The sequence below is a fragment of the Lipotes vexillifer genome, unplaced genomic scaffold (genome assembly GCF_000442215.2).
Source record: "Lipotes vexillifer unplaced genomic scaffold, Lipotes_vexillifer_v1.1 scaffold782, whole genome shotgun sequence".
Classification (NCBI taxonomy): domain Eukaryota; kingdom Metazoa; phylum Chordata; class Mammalia; order Artiodactyla; family Lipotidae; genus Lipotes; species Lipotes vexillifer.
The window spans coordinates 10,860-28,051 of record NW_006791339.1 but is presented as its reverse complement, the minus strand read 5'-3'; the positions used below and the strand labels follow the sequence as shown (position 1 = coordinate 28,051).

At 44.1% G+C, this 17,192-nt stretch overlaps 1 protein-coding gene across 1 annotated transcript; it reads left to right on the top strand.

Moving 5' to 3' along the window:
• The first annotated feature begins 3,870 nt into the window (after positions 1–3,870).
• KCNE4 (potassium voltage-gated channel subfamily E regulatory subunit 4) lies at positions 3,871–7,065 on the top strand. Its single transcript, XM_007464331.1, has 2 exons — positions 3,871–3,958; positions 4,513–7,065. Exon 2 carries the CDS (start codon positions 4,539–4,541, stop codon positions 5,049–5,051), a length of 513 nt encoding a protein of 170 aa, XP_007464393.1. The 5' UTR covers positions 3,871–3,958; positions 4,513–4,538; the 3' UTR covers positions 5,052–7,065.
• The last annotated feature ends 10,127 nt before the right edge of the window (positions 7,066–17,192 follow it).

Sequence of the window (17,192 nt, the reverse complement as noted above, 5' to 3'; positions counted from 1 at the left end):
AAAAAAAAAAAAAAAAAAAAAAGAGCACGGATTTGGAAGAAACACTTTATTATCACTGCATGTTTGCATTTATGTTTGAGTATCTGACCATCTAGGGATTCACTTTTTTAAAAGTTTTATGAAGACTCAAAAGAAGTTGAAAAAATACTCATTTTTTTAAAAAAAATTTATTTTTATTTTATTTTTTTTTTTGCGGTATGCGGACCTCTCACTGCTGCGGCCCCTCCCGTTGCGGAGCACAGGCTCCGGACGCGCAGGCTCAGCGGCCATGGCTCACGGGCCCAGCCGCTCCGCGGCATGTGGGATCCTCCCGGACCGGGGCACGAACCCGTGTCCTCTGCATCGGCAGGCGGACTCTCAACCACTGCACCACCAGGGAAGCCCCCCATCATCTTTTATCTTCTACTCTTTCTCAGTTCCTTTCCTGGTTCCCACTGAGTGAGGCAAAGGGTAGTGGAAAGAGAATGGGTTCTGGAATTGTACAGACCTGTGGTCAAATCCTAACTCTACTACTAATGAGGTGGTCTTGAGCAATTTACTTAGTCTCTCTAACCTCCAGTTTCCTTATTTATGGAATAGTTATGGTGATACTTACCACACAGGGTTGAAGTAAGCAAAGCCTCTCCCAATGCCTGGTTCACAATAGACACTTAGCTAGGGATGGACCGCAGCATATTTTAGACTCGTGAAAAATCCCAGTTCAAAATGGGTTTATCAAAGGAGCATGACACTGATGCAAGGATAGATAGATTGATCCAAAGAACAGATTAAAGAGTTCAGAAATGGACCAATTAGATGGTTAACTGATTTTTGACAAGCTTCCAAGATAATTCAATGGGAAAAAGGGTAGTCTTTTCAACCAATGGTGCTGGAGAAAATGGACACCCATATAAAAAAAGAAAATAAACTTTGACGCATACCTTGCATTATATACAAAAATTAACTTGAAATGGATCATGAACCTAAATGTAAGAGCTAAACTATAAAACTTCAAGGAGAAAAATGGGAGAAAATCTTTGTGACCTTGGTTTATACAATATTATTTTAGGATACAAAAAACACAAATCAGAAAAATTTTGATAAGTTGGACTTATCAGTATCAAGAAATGTTTGCTCTTCAAAAAGACACTGCTAAGAAAATGGGAAGCCACAGACTAGGAGAAAATATTTGTAGAAAGGATTTATTTCTTTAACATTGCTGTCTCTTGATACTATGGTATAAAGTAGATGTAATCAATAATTCTTGTGTGTCCCCATCCTTGCCCTGATAGAGTGCACTTTCTAGATGCTTTTCTTTCCTCCCTGACTATTTATGTCATTATTCACTGCCATAATTCTCATAATATTGTTATGAGTGAGGGCTGGAGAGAAGACTGAGCTTCGTGTTGTGAGGCTGCAAGCCCTACATCTTAAATTCCGTCCTTGGTGGGAGAGAAAAGAGCAACAATGAAAAATATGAAGACAGACACATGTCCATCAGGAAGCAAACTGAAGCCCTTGGTAGCAACAGGACACTCTCAACAACGACAACAAAAAGCATGGACTGAGCGTACACATTCTTCCAGATACAGTGCTAAGTGCTTTACTTGCCTCATTCACTTAACTGTAAGAGAAACATATGTAGGAGTCAGCACGAGGTCCCAGAGGCAGCAGGGACACCAAGCAGGCCTCCAGCAGAGTTTCACTTGGGTTGTTCCCTCCGTGACACCTGCAATGGATTGTGTTCTTCCTATGTCCCTGTATTGCTTTATCCTTTGGATGCCATTCTAGATTCATCCATGTCTTTTCTTGGTTTCACTGTCTTGGGACTGTTGACTTGGTTTTGAAGATTTATCTTGTTGGAAACTTCAGCCTCTGTTTGGCTCCTTGGCACCAGGCTTTGTACTTCCTTGCTCCTTAAGTCTGGTAACCCCTTTCCCACCTCCTCTCTGCCTCTTCAAAGCTTCCAATTTGCAATGTTTGACCATCCCTGGGCGATTTTTAATCTCATACATCCCAGGGTACATAATCAACACTACACAATCAACAGGCATTGCTCTCATGGGTCTCTCTTGTTCTGGTGTCCCTGGCAAACTACTGTAGGCATAGCTGAAGAAGAAAGCCTTCAGGTACTTACAATAAGTACAGGTTGAAAAGGCCATGTCTACCTTGACCAAGGTAGCTGTGGAGCTTTTTAAGTAGATGTAACTCTGGGGATGTCTTTACTGGTGTGAGCAAAGTTCCAGTGTATGGATGATCTTGGAGTTGGAATGGTCAGCTGTCGACACCTGATAGCCAGCTGGGGACGTACGGGCCAGCACCGCCCAAACCACAAGGTGAGTAGAGCAGTGGGGGAAACAGCAACGTGCACTCGTCATACTGCTCTTTCCACAGGTGTCCAAATAGAATTAGAGCCACAGGCGCTACCCCAGTGGGTTCATGTAGCAGCAGTGAAAGTCCCCATGCTTGGGCTGTACATGTGCCTGCTGGAGCAGAGGGATGGTACCATGTTTCCCTTCAGCTTCAATTTAACAACAGCAGGACCACAAGAGATGTCTTCTCTAGAGTAGATTCCCCAAGACAGTCTGGCTGCAATTCACAGGCCACAGGCAACTGGGGGCAGAGCATTCTTTCTGCTTTACTTCAATTTAGGATGAAATCTTCTCAGAATAAGCATCCCGGGCAGCAGACGGACTGACACCAAAAGTCTTCAATCGCTTCGCCAATTTTTTTTTTTTTGTGGTACGCGTGCCTCTCACTGTTGTGGCCTCTCCCACTGCGGAGCACAGGCTCCGGACGTGCAGGCTCAGCGGCCACGGCTCACGGGCCCAGCCGCTCCGCGGCATGTGGGATCCTCCCGGATCGGGGCCCGAACCCGCGTCCCCTGCATCGGCAGGCGGACTCTCAACCACTGCGCCACCAGGGAAGCCCTCCCTTCGCCAATTTTGATCTCTTTGACCATTTTAACACAGGGTCTTCTAGGTTTTAAAAGCTTGAACTGTGCTCAGTTGCTTCACCAGAAGAATCCCTGCTCCTACCCTGACAGCAAAGAGATGTGTGAATGTCTCTGTGTGATGCCCCAGAGGAGCAGTTATGCGTCGTAGAACTGGAGAAAAATTTGCCTACAGTATCTTGCGCTGTAACCTGTTTCCACTTCACACAGACTATTGGAAAGCATCTGGAAGATATATATCTATTATTGCTAAAAAAATAGATTTATGAGCGTTATGAGATTATGATGCAGAAGACAGGTAGAATCTCTCTGTGTTTTTAAAGGGCTAACCCACACTCACCAGCCTTAAATCTTAGAATGATTAAGCTGACAGGGACTCAAAAGCTCGCACAGTTCATATAATTCTACATTTTGAAGCCCCCTACGTCCAACAGTTTCACAGATCAGGAACCTGAGGTGCGGAAAAGGTTCAGTGAGGATTTATTACATTTGCATAGTCAGCGGAAGAGCTGAAACTTAAGCCCTGGTTCCCTGACAGTAAATCCTGTGCTTGCTTGCAACTATCTTTTATCTAGATTATGGTATTTGTCTGTCTCTGAAAACCTTGAGAGACATCATGGTTGTTCCCCAAGAGGGAGATGAAGCGTGATCTAATTTTCAATGAGAGTGGACTTTGGGGGAACAGTTCCAGCTGGGCACATTGTTTTCTCCTTTTTCATGGCCACCTGAAAACTTTGGCTGGGTGCTGGCAGGGTGGGAAGCTGTTCCTGCTTCCCAGTCTTTTTCTGTTCACAGCTGCAAAGTTCAGTGAGTTGAACTGCCGTGCTGTGAGTTCACTGTTCACTCTGCCACGACCAACCTCTGTTGTAAATTTTCCTCCCTGAACACGTGACGATGTATTTCTTGACTGTATATCCCAAGGGCGGCAGCGGAACTGTCAGAGCGCCGAGCCGCACACGGAGCAAGAAGTCTCTTGGACTTGACGATCTAGGAATTCAGGACTTGGGACAAATTTGCCAGCCCTTGGTAAGTTAGCAACGCCGCTTTGCTTCGGAAACATAATGAAAGGATATTTCTAGCAATTTGTAGATGCAGTTTTCTTTTCCTTTCGTTTTTTCCTAAGGAAATTTTGTCCTGAATTACAAATAGGTTTATGTTTGAAAGCAAAATGTAAACTTTTTTTTCTGCTCAATCAGTTCAAAGAGTTTCCCTGTGATTAAGACGTTATTTCTTTTCTCTATGCACCCTTGTCTTACACTGATTTTTTTTTTTTTGCTTTTAAAATGATAAAAGCGAAGCTTTTTACATGCTCACTTTATGAAATAAAAATATAATGGACATGTATACACGAAAAATAAAAGTCTTCCTCTCATTCCCTCCCACCTCCCCGTGTCCCCATGCACCCCAGCCCCTCACAGCTGACCCCTGTTAACTGTTTGGTGGGAACTCTTACTGCTATTTCTCCATGCAGCTTTATGCTTTTTTGATATTGCAGTTCCACAAATCTCGTGCTCGCCCTCCTTCCTCCCTGTACTGTGGCCGCCCCGTGGGAGAGTTCTAACCTGCACGTTTCTCCCCAGACCCTGGCTGTGTGAGCAGAGCTTCAATGCTGAAGATGGAGCCTCTGAACAGCACGCATGCCAGCACCGCAGCCCCCAGCGGCCCCCTCGAGTCCCATGTGTCGGGCAGCGGCAGCGGCAACGGCAACGAATATTTCTATGTTCTGGTGGTCATGTCCTTCTACGGCGTTTTCTTGATTGGAATCATGCTGGGCTACGTGAAATCCAAGAGGCGGGAGAAGAAATCCAACCTCCTGCTGCTGTACAAAGACGAAGAGAGGCTCTGGGGGGAGGCCATGAAGCCGCTGCCCACCACGTCCGGCCTGAGGTCGGTGCAGGTGCCCATGGTGCTGAACGTGCTGCAGGAGAGCGTGGCGCCCGCCCTGTCCTGCACCCTCTGCTCCGTGGAAGGAGACAGCGTGAGTTCCGAGTCCTCCTCGCCCGACGTGCACCTCGCCATCCAGGAGGAGGCGGCGGACGACGAGCTGGAGGAGCCTTCGGAGACGCCCCTCAACGAAAGCAGCGAAGGCTCCTCGGAGAACATCCACCAGACCTCCTAGCACCCCCAGGACCTCTGGAGGTGGCCCCATCAGCCAGCACCCTTAGAGCGAGGAAGGGCACTTTTCGCGTCTGGTTTCACCTCTGCAGGGCAACTGTCGCTTTCAGGAGACCCTCGGCAAGCCCCTGAATGGGGGTGGGGGGTGGGGGACAAGTCTCAGGCGGAGCCAGCAGCAGCCCGCAGTCCACGACGCGCCTGTGGTGTGGACGTGCCGCTGAAACAGCCCTGAAGATGTGCAGTGTGTACCTTTCCTTGGGATCTGGGGGTCGGGGTTCCTGTGCAGAATTCGGCAGGTCGATGTGCTTGCGGTTGTCTCCTCACGGGATGCCCTGGGTAACACCTGCAACATCTGCCCACTCCCAGGGCTGCCAAATGCCTAGGGCATCCTGAGGGACTAGTTTCGATTTGACAATTTGCCTAGAGCTTTGTTCTTCTGATTGGCTGTAAGTACCTCTAATGTGAACCTGTGGCTTTAGTTCCCCCTGGGGTTACAGAGCTTCTTTTAGGGGTCTTTTGGGTTAGAGGGGGGATATTTGACGGAGGACTTGTGATGGGAGGGAGCTGGAGATCTGAATCTGGTCCATTTGCATTCTGTAAGGAAAAATTAGGCAATTTTTAAACCTGTTAACGTTGGCTGGGATTATAAAACTAATCTGCTATTTTGACCCTTTGTCTAACCTGTGACTTTGAACTCTGATCTGGGACCATCCAGCATCACATGCTGACATGACATCTGTTTTGCTTGGAAGGGCTTCCCCAGAATGTAACCTGCACTCCGAATGGCCATGCAGGGAAGCTTCCCAATCTTTCCAGAAGGGGTGATGGTGAGGTTGAACAAACCCAAACCTTTAGCCCCACCGCTGCTTTTTTTTCCCCCAGACCAGTTTTCTGAGCTGGGAGAGGATATAACGTGGGCCTCCACAACATGGCATTTCGTCACATAGCTGATACTTAGAAGGGCATACTCTGGTGAGATTGTGCAGAGCTGGGGTCCAAGTTCTCTGTTTCTTAACCCCAAGCCCAGAATCTGATTTGCTGTGTGGTCCTGGGCATGTCATCCAGAGGCTTACTGCCTTCCTGAGATTCCTGATGATCTAGATCCCCAGAGGGCTGGGAGGATGTCTTTAGATTTTAAGACTCTGTGATAAATCCTACATGGCCTGGTGTGAGGAAGTTTGGACAAAATATTTCCCCCTTGGCCAGTTAGTCTGAAAAAGGATCTGCTTACTTAAAGGGGCAGTTGGAGACGGAGAACACATGTAGCTGGGAAATCCAGGGTGAATCACTAACCAATCCCTGCTGTCACTTTCCCAGCAGTGAATCAAAGAGGCAGATGCCACATTTTACTCTGCAGGGCTGTCTGGGTAGTGGGCTATTAACGCTCCAGTTAAGGGAATGAGACATTTAAGAGAAAATGCTCAGGAATGCTTGGTAATGTTTCCCTGTATTCCTGTGGTCAGTCGCTTTGCAGCAGACTCTTGAGGCCCTTGAAGACAAGGCAGAAGAGAAACGCACCAAAAGGTCAAATTTAATTCTAGTAAAAACAAAAACTTTTTTTTTTTTTTTTTTTTTTTTTAATACGCTCTCCCTGGATTGGAGACAGCAATAACTACTGTTCCCATGGAAGGGTTAACAGTGTAGGAGCTGGTTTATCAGTTCGCCTTAACACAGTGCTAGAGGAAATTTATGTTTGGGGGAAAAAGGCCCTCCGTTCACTTTAAAATTCAGAGTGTGGATTTACTCCAAAGGGGGCTATTTAAGGTGAAAGAAGCCAAGTTAAGTTTGGCCCCTTGCCTGGAATCACTTGAATTCTGAAACTTTACTGCGATGGACATGTGCGTTGTCACATTTTCCATTGCTTAATCCTGAAGTTTGGTGCAAGTCTATCTGCGCCTATTAAAAAGTGATGTATATACTTCCTTCTTATTCTATTAAGTTGTACAAAATTGTCTTCTGTATTTAACAGTTTGTAATTTTCACAGTATTTTTTAATTTAAATAAACACATTTTCCCTAGGAAGTTATGAGTTTTCTTTGATCGGTCAATAATAACTCCTAATTTCTAAGACATCCCTGGTGCATTTTTCCAAGCCATCTCTGAATCTGGGTCATCTTCCAAGTCAGACTCCCATGAAGGCGTATCTTATTTCTGCCTAAATCATAAAGTGAGCAGGGCTAGGTTCTTCCTTCCTTTGATATGCTTTGCAATGAATAAAAAATAAGCTGTACATAGGTCTTACATCCACTTCTGTTTTTAAATTTGGTGGCCATGGGGTGAACATGCAGTGACATGGCAACTGTTGTGAAGATGTTCCTCCAAATTTGGTTGCAAGAAAACCTTTGATTTACACGTTGCCTGGACAAATATTATCCACACGTGGCCACAGCGGCACAGACTAATGGGCAGGGAACTGCTGTATATAGATGTTGTATATACATTCATATACACATATACATAATGGGGAGGGAGATTTTTGTGTACACACAAGCTTACGAATGTACCTAAGCACACAGGTCATGAGTTAGGGCTGGCCCTCTCTCACCGTCACCTCCACATGAAGACTGACTGTCTAGGTTCCTCCCCCTGGTCTTGCTATAGCTCTGAGCACAGCCAGCCTGTCTCCTTTAAGATTTTATTTGCACAGTTGGAAACGCTAAAGAAAAATTACCCAAACCGGTGACCCATTTTGAATTAAGCAGATGGTAGACAGTGGCCTGACGTTTATGTTTCTCTGTTTCCTGTGTGTTTGTTTTTCCTGTTTGAAGTAAATGTTTCCCTTAGGTTCACGAATAACTGTCTCCCTAAAGGATTTATCTGGCAAAGGTACAGGGGAGCCTGGATGCTTCCCATATCAAGCATCTCAATCCACCAGTTGGTACTTTGACAGTGTAAGGTGAGAAGATTATTTTAAAAGACAAGGAAGCTCTTCAGTTTATCCCAGCTTAATGTCATTCTTGGGGAGGAAATAGTTAAGGAAAAAAACTTTTTACCATGGGCGGAGGAAGAGGGAATTCTAAACTCTAATTGTCCTAAAAATATGCAGAGTACACTATGTCGTTTTAACGGAATATTTGTTTTCTTAAAAAAAACAAAAAACAAAAAAAAAACAAAAAAACTTCTAAGCAGAACCTAAGGCCCAAGGGGTTTAGTCTGTGTGGATTTACTCATGCATGTGAGAAACTGAGAAGGGAATTTGGCCCCATGCACCTAGGATATTAGAACCATATTTTAAAGCACTTAAATGTTAGGGATGAGGTAAATGGATCGTCCTGCTTGCTCCATGCTGTTCTAATTACACCTTTGTACGTCAAAGTCAGGCAGGGATGCTGCAGAGAAAAAGATTTCTTTCACGGGCAGAATCATGGGATCAAAACTACCAGGAAAGGCTGAAGCTGGGCCAAGGAGTGAGTGCTCTTGGCCTATGATTCTGGTTGGAAAGTAGACCCCATGGTACATTTGAGAGCTGCAACTGGAGGGTTTTGTGGTCAGGCACGCACTTTCAGGGCTCAGCTGATGAAGGGTCATTTATCATCCTATAAAACGCTGCTCTGACCCTAGACATAGTGGAGCAGACAGAACATTGAGCTTACAATGTGACGAATTCTCTAGTTTGAGAGCATACATTTGCTTAATCATTTCACCCAGAATCCGGGCACCCTGTTGGAGGAAATCACAGGGAGTATCATGGGTCATGGGACAGGAGGTGGAGTCTAGGGCTGGAGGGACCCATGTCAGCTGACTAACCAGGATGGTGGCTCAGGCAGGGGCTGGACCACAGGCAGGCAGGGCGGAAGTGGGGCTTCAGTAGAGGCTGCCATGTAGCTCTGTAGCTCTGGGGAAGGTACCCAACCTCTCTGACATGCAGGCTCTGTCTTTCAACATGAGGACATGCAGGCCTTCCTCTTCGGGGAGCTGCTAATGAAAAGCATGGTGAAGCATCCTGAGCAATACTGAACACAGCATGAAACTTAAAAGGAACTAACGGGGGCTTCCCTGGTGGCGCAGTGATTGAGAGTCCGCCTGCCGATGCAGAGGACATGGGTTCGCGCCCCGGTTTGGGAGGATCCCACATGCCGCAGAGCGGCTGGGCCTGTGAGCCATGGCCGCTGGGCTTGCGTGTCCTGAACCTGTGCTCCGCAACGGGAGAGGCCACAACAGTGAGAGGCCCGCATACCACAAAACAAAACAAAACAAAACAAAAGGAACTAACGGAAAAGCAGCTCCAGGCTTCTCCTTTTAAAAATGTATCCTGGGCATACATCTGCAAATAAAGTTGCTGAAACCTCCTCTTCTGTGCACGGTTTCCTCAGGAGACAGTGATGTTCAGGGAAAGGACACAATTTGCCAGAGGAGAAGGGTCATAAGAGAGAAAAACCACTGTTCAATTCTGCCTTTCCCCGTTTCTGAAATGTTTCCTCCCACATAGGAAGGAACAGTTTGGGATGTGAGCTGTTACCATGGAGATAGCTGGCCAAGGTCACTTGTTTGAAGGAGCCCACGTGAAGGCCACGTGGCACTGAATCATTACGGCGACTTTATGAAGTTGGGATTTGGTCCTTGACTCAGACAGCAAGTTTTGAGCCCGCAGCAGCCTCCATTCATGGCACGGAGGAGGGGACGCAGGGAGAACACACACACACACACACACACACACACACACACACCACCACCCTGCACAGCCCCATCACCCATCATTCTCCTCGCACTTCCTGTGCTCCATTCAATATGGGGCAAGATTTTGTTCTCCCAATTCTAGGAATTTATTTTCTTACGTTGAATTTTTTTTTTTTTTTTTTTTTTTTTTTGCTAAGAAACATGATCAAAGAATCCTTCACATAAGTAGCTATACATTTTTCTGTCCTTAATGATTTTTCACCCCCTGTGCCGAGATGGTGAATGACAAGTTCTCTCTCTTCTTTGTCAATTCTGGCTGCTGTAGCAAAGTACCATATTCTGGTTGGCTGAGAGACAGCAGAAATTTATTTCTCACAGTTCTGGAAGTGCTAGCACGGATGTGCTCTGGTGAGGACCCTCTTCTGGTCTGCAGGTGGCTGACGTCTCATTGTGTCCTCATGTGGCCAAAGGAGAGCAAGCTAGCTGTCTGGCCTCTTCTTCTAAGAGCACTAATCTCATTCATGAGGGCTCCACCTTCATGACCTAATGACCTTCAAAGGCCCTATCTCCAAATTCCAGCACACTAGGGATTAGATTCAACATATGAATGTTGGGGGGATGCAAATATTCAGTCCATAACATCTCTTTTCCCAACCTCCCTCCCTGTTATCCCCTCTCACTTCCTTCCATTACACAAGAGGAAGGAAAAACCGAGTAACCACAATGCATAATGAGCTCTTACTACAGGCCAAGTACACACTTCACCCAGTTGTTACAACCCTGTGCTTTAAGCTTCTACTTTCTTCTAGATGCTGGGGAAAATGTAACACCTGCCCAGTCCCCCAAGAGGTCATAGTTTCCATGTAGACAAATTCCAATAAAAATACCTCTGATTCTGGTTCATTTATAACATTAGTTGAGATTTTCTGTGTGCAGGGTCTTCTGGATGTCAGAATACACAGCTTGTATCTTTGAACAGTTTGAGGGCACAGTGGTGTTATTAAATGGACAAAATATACTGTTTACCTAATATTTACTTTGCTCTGTAATGGGTGCTTTCCCCTCGATGATCTTATTTAATCCTCCCAAGGAAACTCTGAGCTAGGACTCTAGTACTCTTAATGTACATATGAAACTTTAGGCTCAAGGAAGTTGTAGGTCAGTGTAATGAATGGTCAGAGTTCCAATGAAGGTCTTTTGATATACAATCTGGTGTTCTTTAAATCACTAGGAAGCAGAGAGACTCAGAATCTAGTCCCGTCCCAGGCATTAGGCAGCTCTGTGACATTACATATGTTGCTCAACCTTCTGGGCACGTTTCACATTTCCTGACTAGTAAAATGGAGATAGTAATATCTTCCCTCCTGACTTCAAAACATTGTCAGGACTGCTTAGGAAGCAGCTGGAAAAATATAAAGTCTTCTTATAGGGACACTAATCTCTTTGTCTTGGATAGGAGGCTGTGTGTAGACATCATTAGCATTCATCAATATCCAGTTCTCCCCTTCTGAGAACACAGAAATTTCCACTTCTCAACCCCTTCTCTTGCCCCTCTTCCCCTACCACCAGGGGTCGAGCAGGGATGTAACTCATTCTGCTTGACGTAAACTGAGTGGAAGTGATGTACGTCACGTGTGAGTTGAGTCAGGGAAAAGCCCGTATATGATTCTCTAGATGCCCTCTTTACCTGCATGTTATCGATGAGACCATATGTTCCAGATGGTACGAACAATAGGTAAAGCCTGTGTCAGCCTGGAAGAGTGAGTTACCGCATAGAAGTCAATTGCTCTGGGGAGTTGCCCAAACTTACAGCTGGCTTTACAAGAAGCAGCAATAATCTAAGTTTTGGTAAATACTGAGACTTTGGGGTTCCTTGCAGTTTCAGCATAACCTTACGCATCAGATTAATACAGAGTATGATCATATTAAAGAGACAGAATGTTGGAAGGTGACTTCTAGATTATCTAACCCATCCCCTATGTTTAATGATGGGGAAATTAAGACTCATAGTAGTTAAGTGACATGTTCAAAGTCACAGGGGGAGACAGGAGCAGAAGTGGGGTTACAACCCAGGTCTCCTAATGGTTGGTTCTAATCCCCATGGTGGGTATGGCCATGGAAGCCTTTGCCATGGCTTAGTGAAAACAAAATACCTAGAGGGTCTTCTCCCTTGAGCTCCTCAACCTGATCTTCTCTGAGCAGCACTGAGTCACTGGTACTGCCTCTATTTACTGGTCCCACAACCCCTGCTGAGACGTAGCTTCTTTTTTCCTGGCACTTACTGCCCTTTGTGGAAGGATGGATCTGAGCAGGCAGAAGTAAACACATTCCCCCAAGGCAGTGCAATGTGACATTAATGGAAACTTTCATAAAAGGGAAGAAGCTGTAAATAGGAGCAGGGAAATAATCAAACCGGGTTGAATGTAATTGTCCTGCACACAGCTTACTGGAGTTTGGCTTTCGGTTTTATTTTTTGCGTGTTTTGGCTTAGCTCCAGTGCCAGAGCGGGTCACTGGCAGGCCCCCAGTGCATAGTGCTCCCAGGACTGATGCGCCTAGGTTCCTGGCAATGATCCTTGCAGGTAAACCCTGAAAGTTCAGCTCCAGATTGGGGTTGCACATGATGGAGAAACCAACAGACACCTCATTGATGATTATTTTTATATTCTTAGCCCTGATATGGAAGGAATGATTTCTCTCTCATCTCGATCTTCCTTTTTCACTTAGAACTTCTCCCAAAGAACGGGACATGGTGCTTGGATAGAGAGATTCTGTTTCTTTTTCAAAATTGTCTTCTTTTTATATTCCCATCACACTATCCTCATGTGTCAGTTACAACAGAAGTTATGCTCTTTCCCACAGGATTATACACCTTGTGAGAGCCAGAATCATATGTTATTATTTTGTAGTTAGTACCTAGTTTGCGCTGGAATTCCTCAGGAGTCTCTCTTACCATGTTCTTTGCTTTGTATCATGTTTTCTCCTTGGGGGATCTCATTCATTCTCAAATCTTCAACTAATATGTAAATCATTATAACAACCACCTGTCTAGTGCTTACCAAGCGCCGGTCATTGTTCTCATGATATTTAATTCTCATGAAAATTTCAGATATAGGGATTTTTAAGCCCATTGTAAAAATGAGAAAAGTGACGCATAGAGAGATTGAGAACACTGACAAGGTTCACAGAGTGAGCAGTAGAACTGGGATTTGAGCCCAGCAATCTGGTCACAGAGTTGATGCCACGGACAACCTGCTCTACTGTCTCTCTCTCTCTCTCCAAGTCTCAATCATTCAGTTCTAGCCTAGACGTCTCTCATGGGCACCAATGCCTGTGGCTCTATTCACCTGATGTCCCATAAGCTCTGCAAATTCCTGTCGTCGAAACTCAAACTCATTACCTTTCCTCGTAAACCTGTCCCCCAACTTACATTTCTACCGATGTGTCTATCCTTCACCTTATATCCCAGGCCCTCTCTGTAACCTCTTTCCATCAACGTGGTCATTATTTACCCCCAAAGTATTTCTTTAATCAGGAAAATACTGAGGACCAGAGAAATGTTAAAAGAGGAAAAGATAACATGAGCAGAGCTGTGCTTACATAAAAAGTAGTTTAATATTTAGGATTGCACGTGCTAGGCACTGGCTGTGTAAAAAAAATCCAATCTCTGTCATCCTGGTATTTAGAATCTTCCCCATTCTGTAAGATAAATCAAAGAAGACAGAGGAGGGAGGTAAAGAAAACAGGATTCCTGGTGACAGGTGGGAGGTGCCTGGACTGGGGCAATGGCAGGTGAAATGGAGACACAGAAGCTAGAAGTAAGGAGGAGTTGAAATTGATGAGATTTCACAGCTCCTTCAATGTTAGAGATGAAGAAGAGGGTGGGAGTGAAAGATGATCCTAATGTTTTGAGTCTGCATAATTGCGACAGTGGAAGCGCAAACAATAAAAATGGACGGTAAATCCTGGAAAGGCTCTATCATGTTGTACGTTTTGAGTTGGCGTTGACATGATATCCAGAAAGTGTTTGGAAAATAAGTATGAGAACTTTTGAGAGATGTTGGACCTCGAGACAGCGTTGGGAGCCATGCACATGAATACATGGACTCGAAACCCTGAGCATGGCTGAAGCAGCCAAGGATCAGTGGGGATGGAGAAGAGGGCAAAGGGCAGTCATTCGGGGACCAGCTACTACTTTGGGGTTGGAGGAAGAGGGGGCAGAAAGAGCAGGAGCGGTCCAAGAAGTAAAATCAGAATGGCAGAATGCCCAGGAGCTGAGTAAGCATAGATTTTTCTCGAGAGAAGAGAAGGTCCACCATGGAGAGATGGAGGGAAAGAAGCTTCTTTTGATGACTTGCAGGTGGTTAGTATCTATAAAATGCAGAATCTGTAGAGTAGTGGGGTGGAGATATCGCAGGTATAAAAGACTATTGAGGAATAGGTCACTCATTCTAAACTAACCCTTTGAGAAGATTGGCTGTGAAAAGCAAAGTATAGTGTGGATCATGCATGGATTTGGAGCTATTCAGAGCTCATATTCTTTTTTTACTTGCCATTAATTGCTACTTAGTTTAGGTTGCAAATCTACTTTTACTCCCTTTGGTAGTATGGGCTGATGGAGTTCCTTCCTAGGTGTGTTTCTGTAGGGGCTGATGTTTTCCCAAGTTTATAATGGATCTCCATCAAGGACACTCAGGGTAGGTATTAAGCCAGCCTGGAGAAGTTGCCTGGAGAATACGTGCTATAGGGCTGATTCAGGGGAGTAAAATGAACACAACTTTCTCCTTCCCACTGCAGATAGCAGACCACAAATATTTTGCTGCCAAACCTCTGCCTTGCCATGATTTTCTCTGCAGATTACATAAAGAAGCACCAAAGATAATAGGGTGGCCTTTTATCTAGAATTGCCCTGAATTTTGTATTTCCCCAAAGTGATTTTTGCTCAGGAACTCAATTTTTCTAGGTGCTTGAAAATTGATTGTGTGTCTGATTTTATGTAATTGTGCTTATTTATATAGAAAATGTCATAATGAAGTCAAGATGTTTTTATATGTCATTGTATTTAATTTCTGGCTGTTGAGAAAACGGCTATCGAGTATTTTACCTATATTAGTTGCGATTCAAACTACCTTTAAATAAGTGAGTGAATAATGTAAAAAAATTTGTTCTAGTGGAGATTACATAGTGCTACAAACTTCATGGTCACATCATGGGCTTCCACCACAATAAAAAGCAACATTACAAATAACATGAAAATCTTCAACATGGAAAATGGCTTTAGGTTGTCCAGGGACAGATGTTATAGACCAGAGGAACAATGCTGCACCAAGAGCCACAGATGAAGTCAAGTTATTTTCACCCTTTCCTTGTAATTTAATGAATGGCTTTATCTTGTGGTGATAATGGTTAAGTATTTGGACTTTGACAGCTGAAAAATCATCTGAAGAGATATTACTATATTTCAGTTAAAAAGGTAAAATATAATTTTGCTCTTCAGATAAATCAAATGATACTATTAAAACGAAGACAAAAATCAGGAAAAAATCTAGAACTGGCATGTGAATATCAAATGTTTGTAATTTATTACTAAAACCAATATTTTTAATAGGAAGTGGGTCTGATTTTACCTCAGGGATTAGGTTCTAAAATCAGAGAATAAGGCAAATTTATCCTTGGAAGCCCCTTAACTGCTCTCAAAATGTAAACTTCTGTGGTTTCTCAGAGTGCTTTGGTCATGGTCTCCCAATCTCTGGGTAACACAGTATAAGGGTGACTTTAAATAGTGGAAGGGCATAGGGGGACCCTCTCTCTCTCTCACACACATACATGCACACACACACACACACACACACACACACTTGAATTCCCATAAACATAATGTGCCTCTTCTGAACTTGGCTATAAAATAGATGAGTGCTTTCTCTGTGTTGTGGTTGTTTCTGTTCAAAAAGCATTTGTACTTCTATGCTATCCTTCTATGCTCCCCAAGTAAGAGGCACTGTATTTAGTCAACTCTACTCCTGACTAAAGTTGCCATGAGAATATATTACTGAGGTGAAAAATAAAATTGCTTTTTGTGTTATACCGCCCAAATTCAACCAGAGATATCATAAGAGTTTAGGGTTTGTAGTTTCAATGGTCACTTCCTTTGCACCTTAAATTGTATGTGTTGTAGGTCAATTAATATTTATTGAATGCCCATTCTATGTCTTTAATCCCTTTCAACATGTAATCTCATTCAGTCCTTACAATGGCTCTATGACATTCATTGTACACGTGAGAGACTGAGGCTCCAAGAAGTGTCCAAAGTCAAATTACTAATAAGGAGCATAGTTAGGATTTGAACTCATATCCACTGGATGCAAATGCAGGTATTTTTTTCCATTATAGAGGCTTCTTTTCTCCATTATAGAGTCTCCTCTCACTTTCCACAAAATGTAATATTATGTAATTATTTTTTTTTCTGTTTTAAGAGCATTCATATGGGTTTTTTTTTTTTTTTTTTTTTTTTTTTTTTGCAGTACGCGGGCCTCTCACCGCTGCGGCCTCTCCCGCTGCGGAGCACAGGCCCCGGACGCGCAGGCCCAGCGGCCATGGCTCACGGGCCCAACCGCTCCGCGGCACATGGGATCCTCCCAGACCGGGGTACGAACCCGCGTCCCCTGCATCGGCAGGCGGACTCCCAACCACTGCGCCACCAGGGAAGCTCTCATATGGGGTTTTATCTGCAGCTCACATTTTTCATGAGTTCGACAACTTATAACCAGTCGGGAAAGCTGTAAAACTTTTTAAAATTCTGAACTACCACCCAAATTATCTCTAATGTCCTCTAAGGATCATTCAACAGAGACAGGGCAGTACTATTATAATACAGGTTAGAAATGAAATGCGGCCATGGACTGAGATTGCCATTCCCCGTATGGTCTTCCTGTGTTGGGCATGAAGACTGTGGTCCAGAGGAACAACTGGAGACCTGAGGTGGTCAAGGACCAGGTGGGTCAAAGAGGAAAGAGGGAGACTCTGAGATGCTTGTCTAAGACCAGAAGTGGCTTGAAGAGAGACTGAGACACTCTTTGGGTAGGAAATTTAGCAGCTGTCTATCTGTATAGAATAGTCACTGCAGGGCTTATTATAGATTCAGAAAAGTGACTGGAAAAGGGAACAGTCATTTGGATTAATGTATTCATTAATTCAATAAACATTCGTTTTTGAGTCTTGTGTACAAGATCATTTTGTTCTAGTGCTCTGAATGATTCAGAGAAAAACAAGACACTTTTTTAGGGTTGGAAATATTAAGTATCTAACAATGATGACTAGATAGTACCTTCAAAGTGCCTGGAAACACCTTTTTTTGAATTAAAAAAGAAATTTTAAAAATTTTGTTATGCCAAGGGGCTTATTATTGGACCAGTTCAATAGAATTTAAGTCTTTCATGGAAACAAACAAATTCCTTTGCTTTTTATTTTCATTTTTATGGAAACTTCCAGCCCAGTCCTCCTGGTTGGATTTCATTTTGTCAGGTTCATAT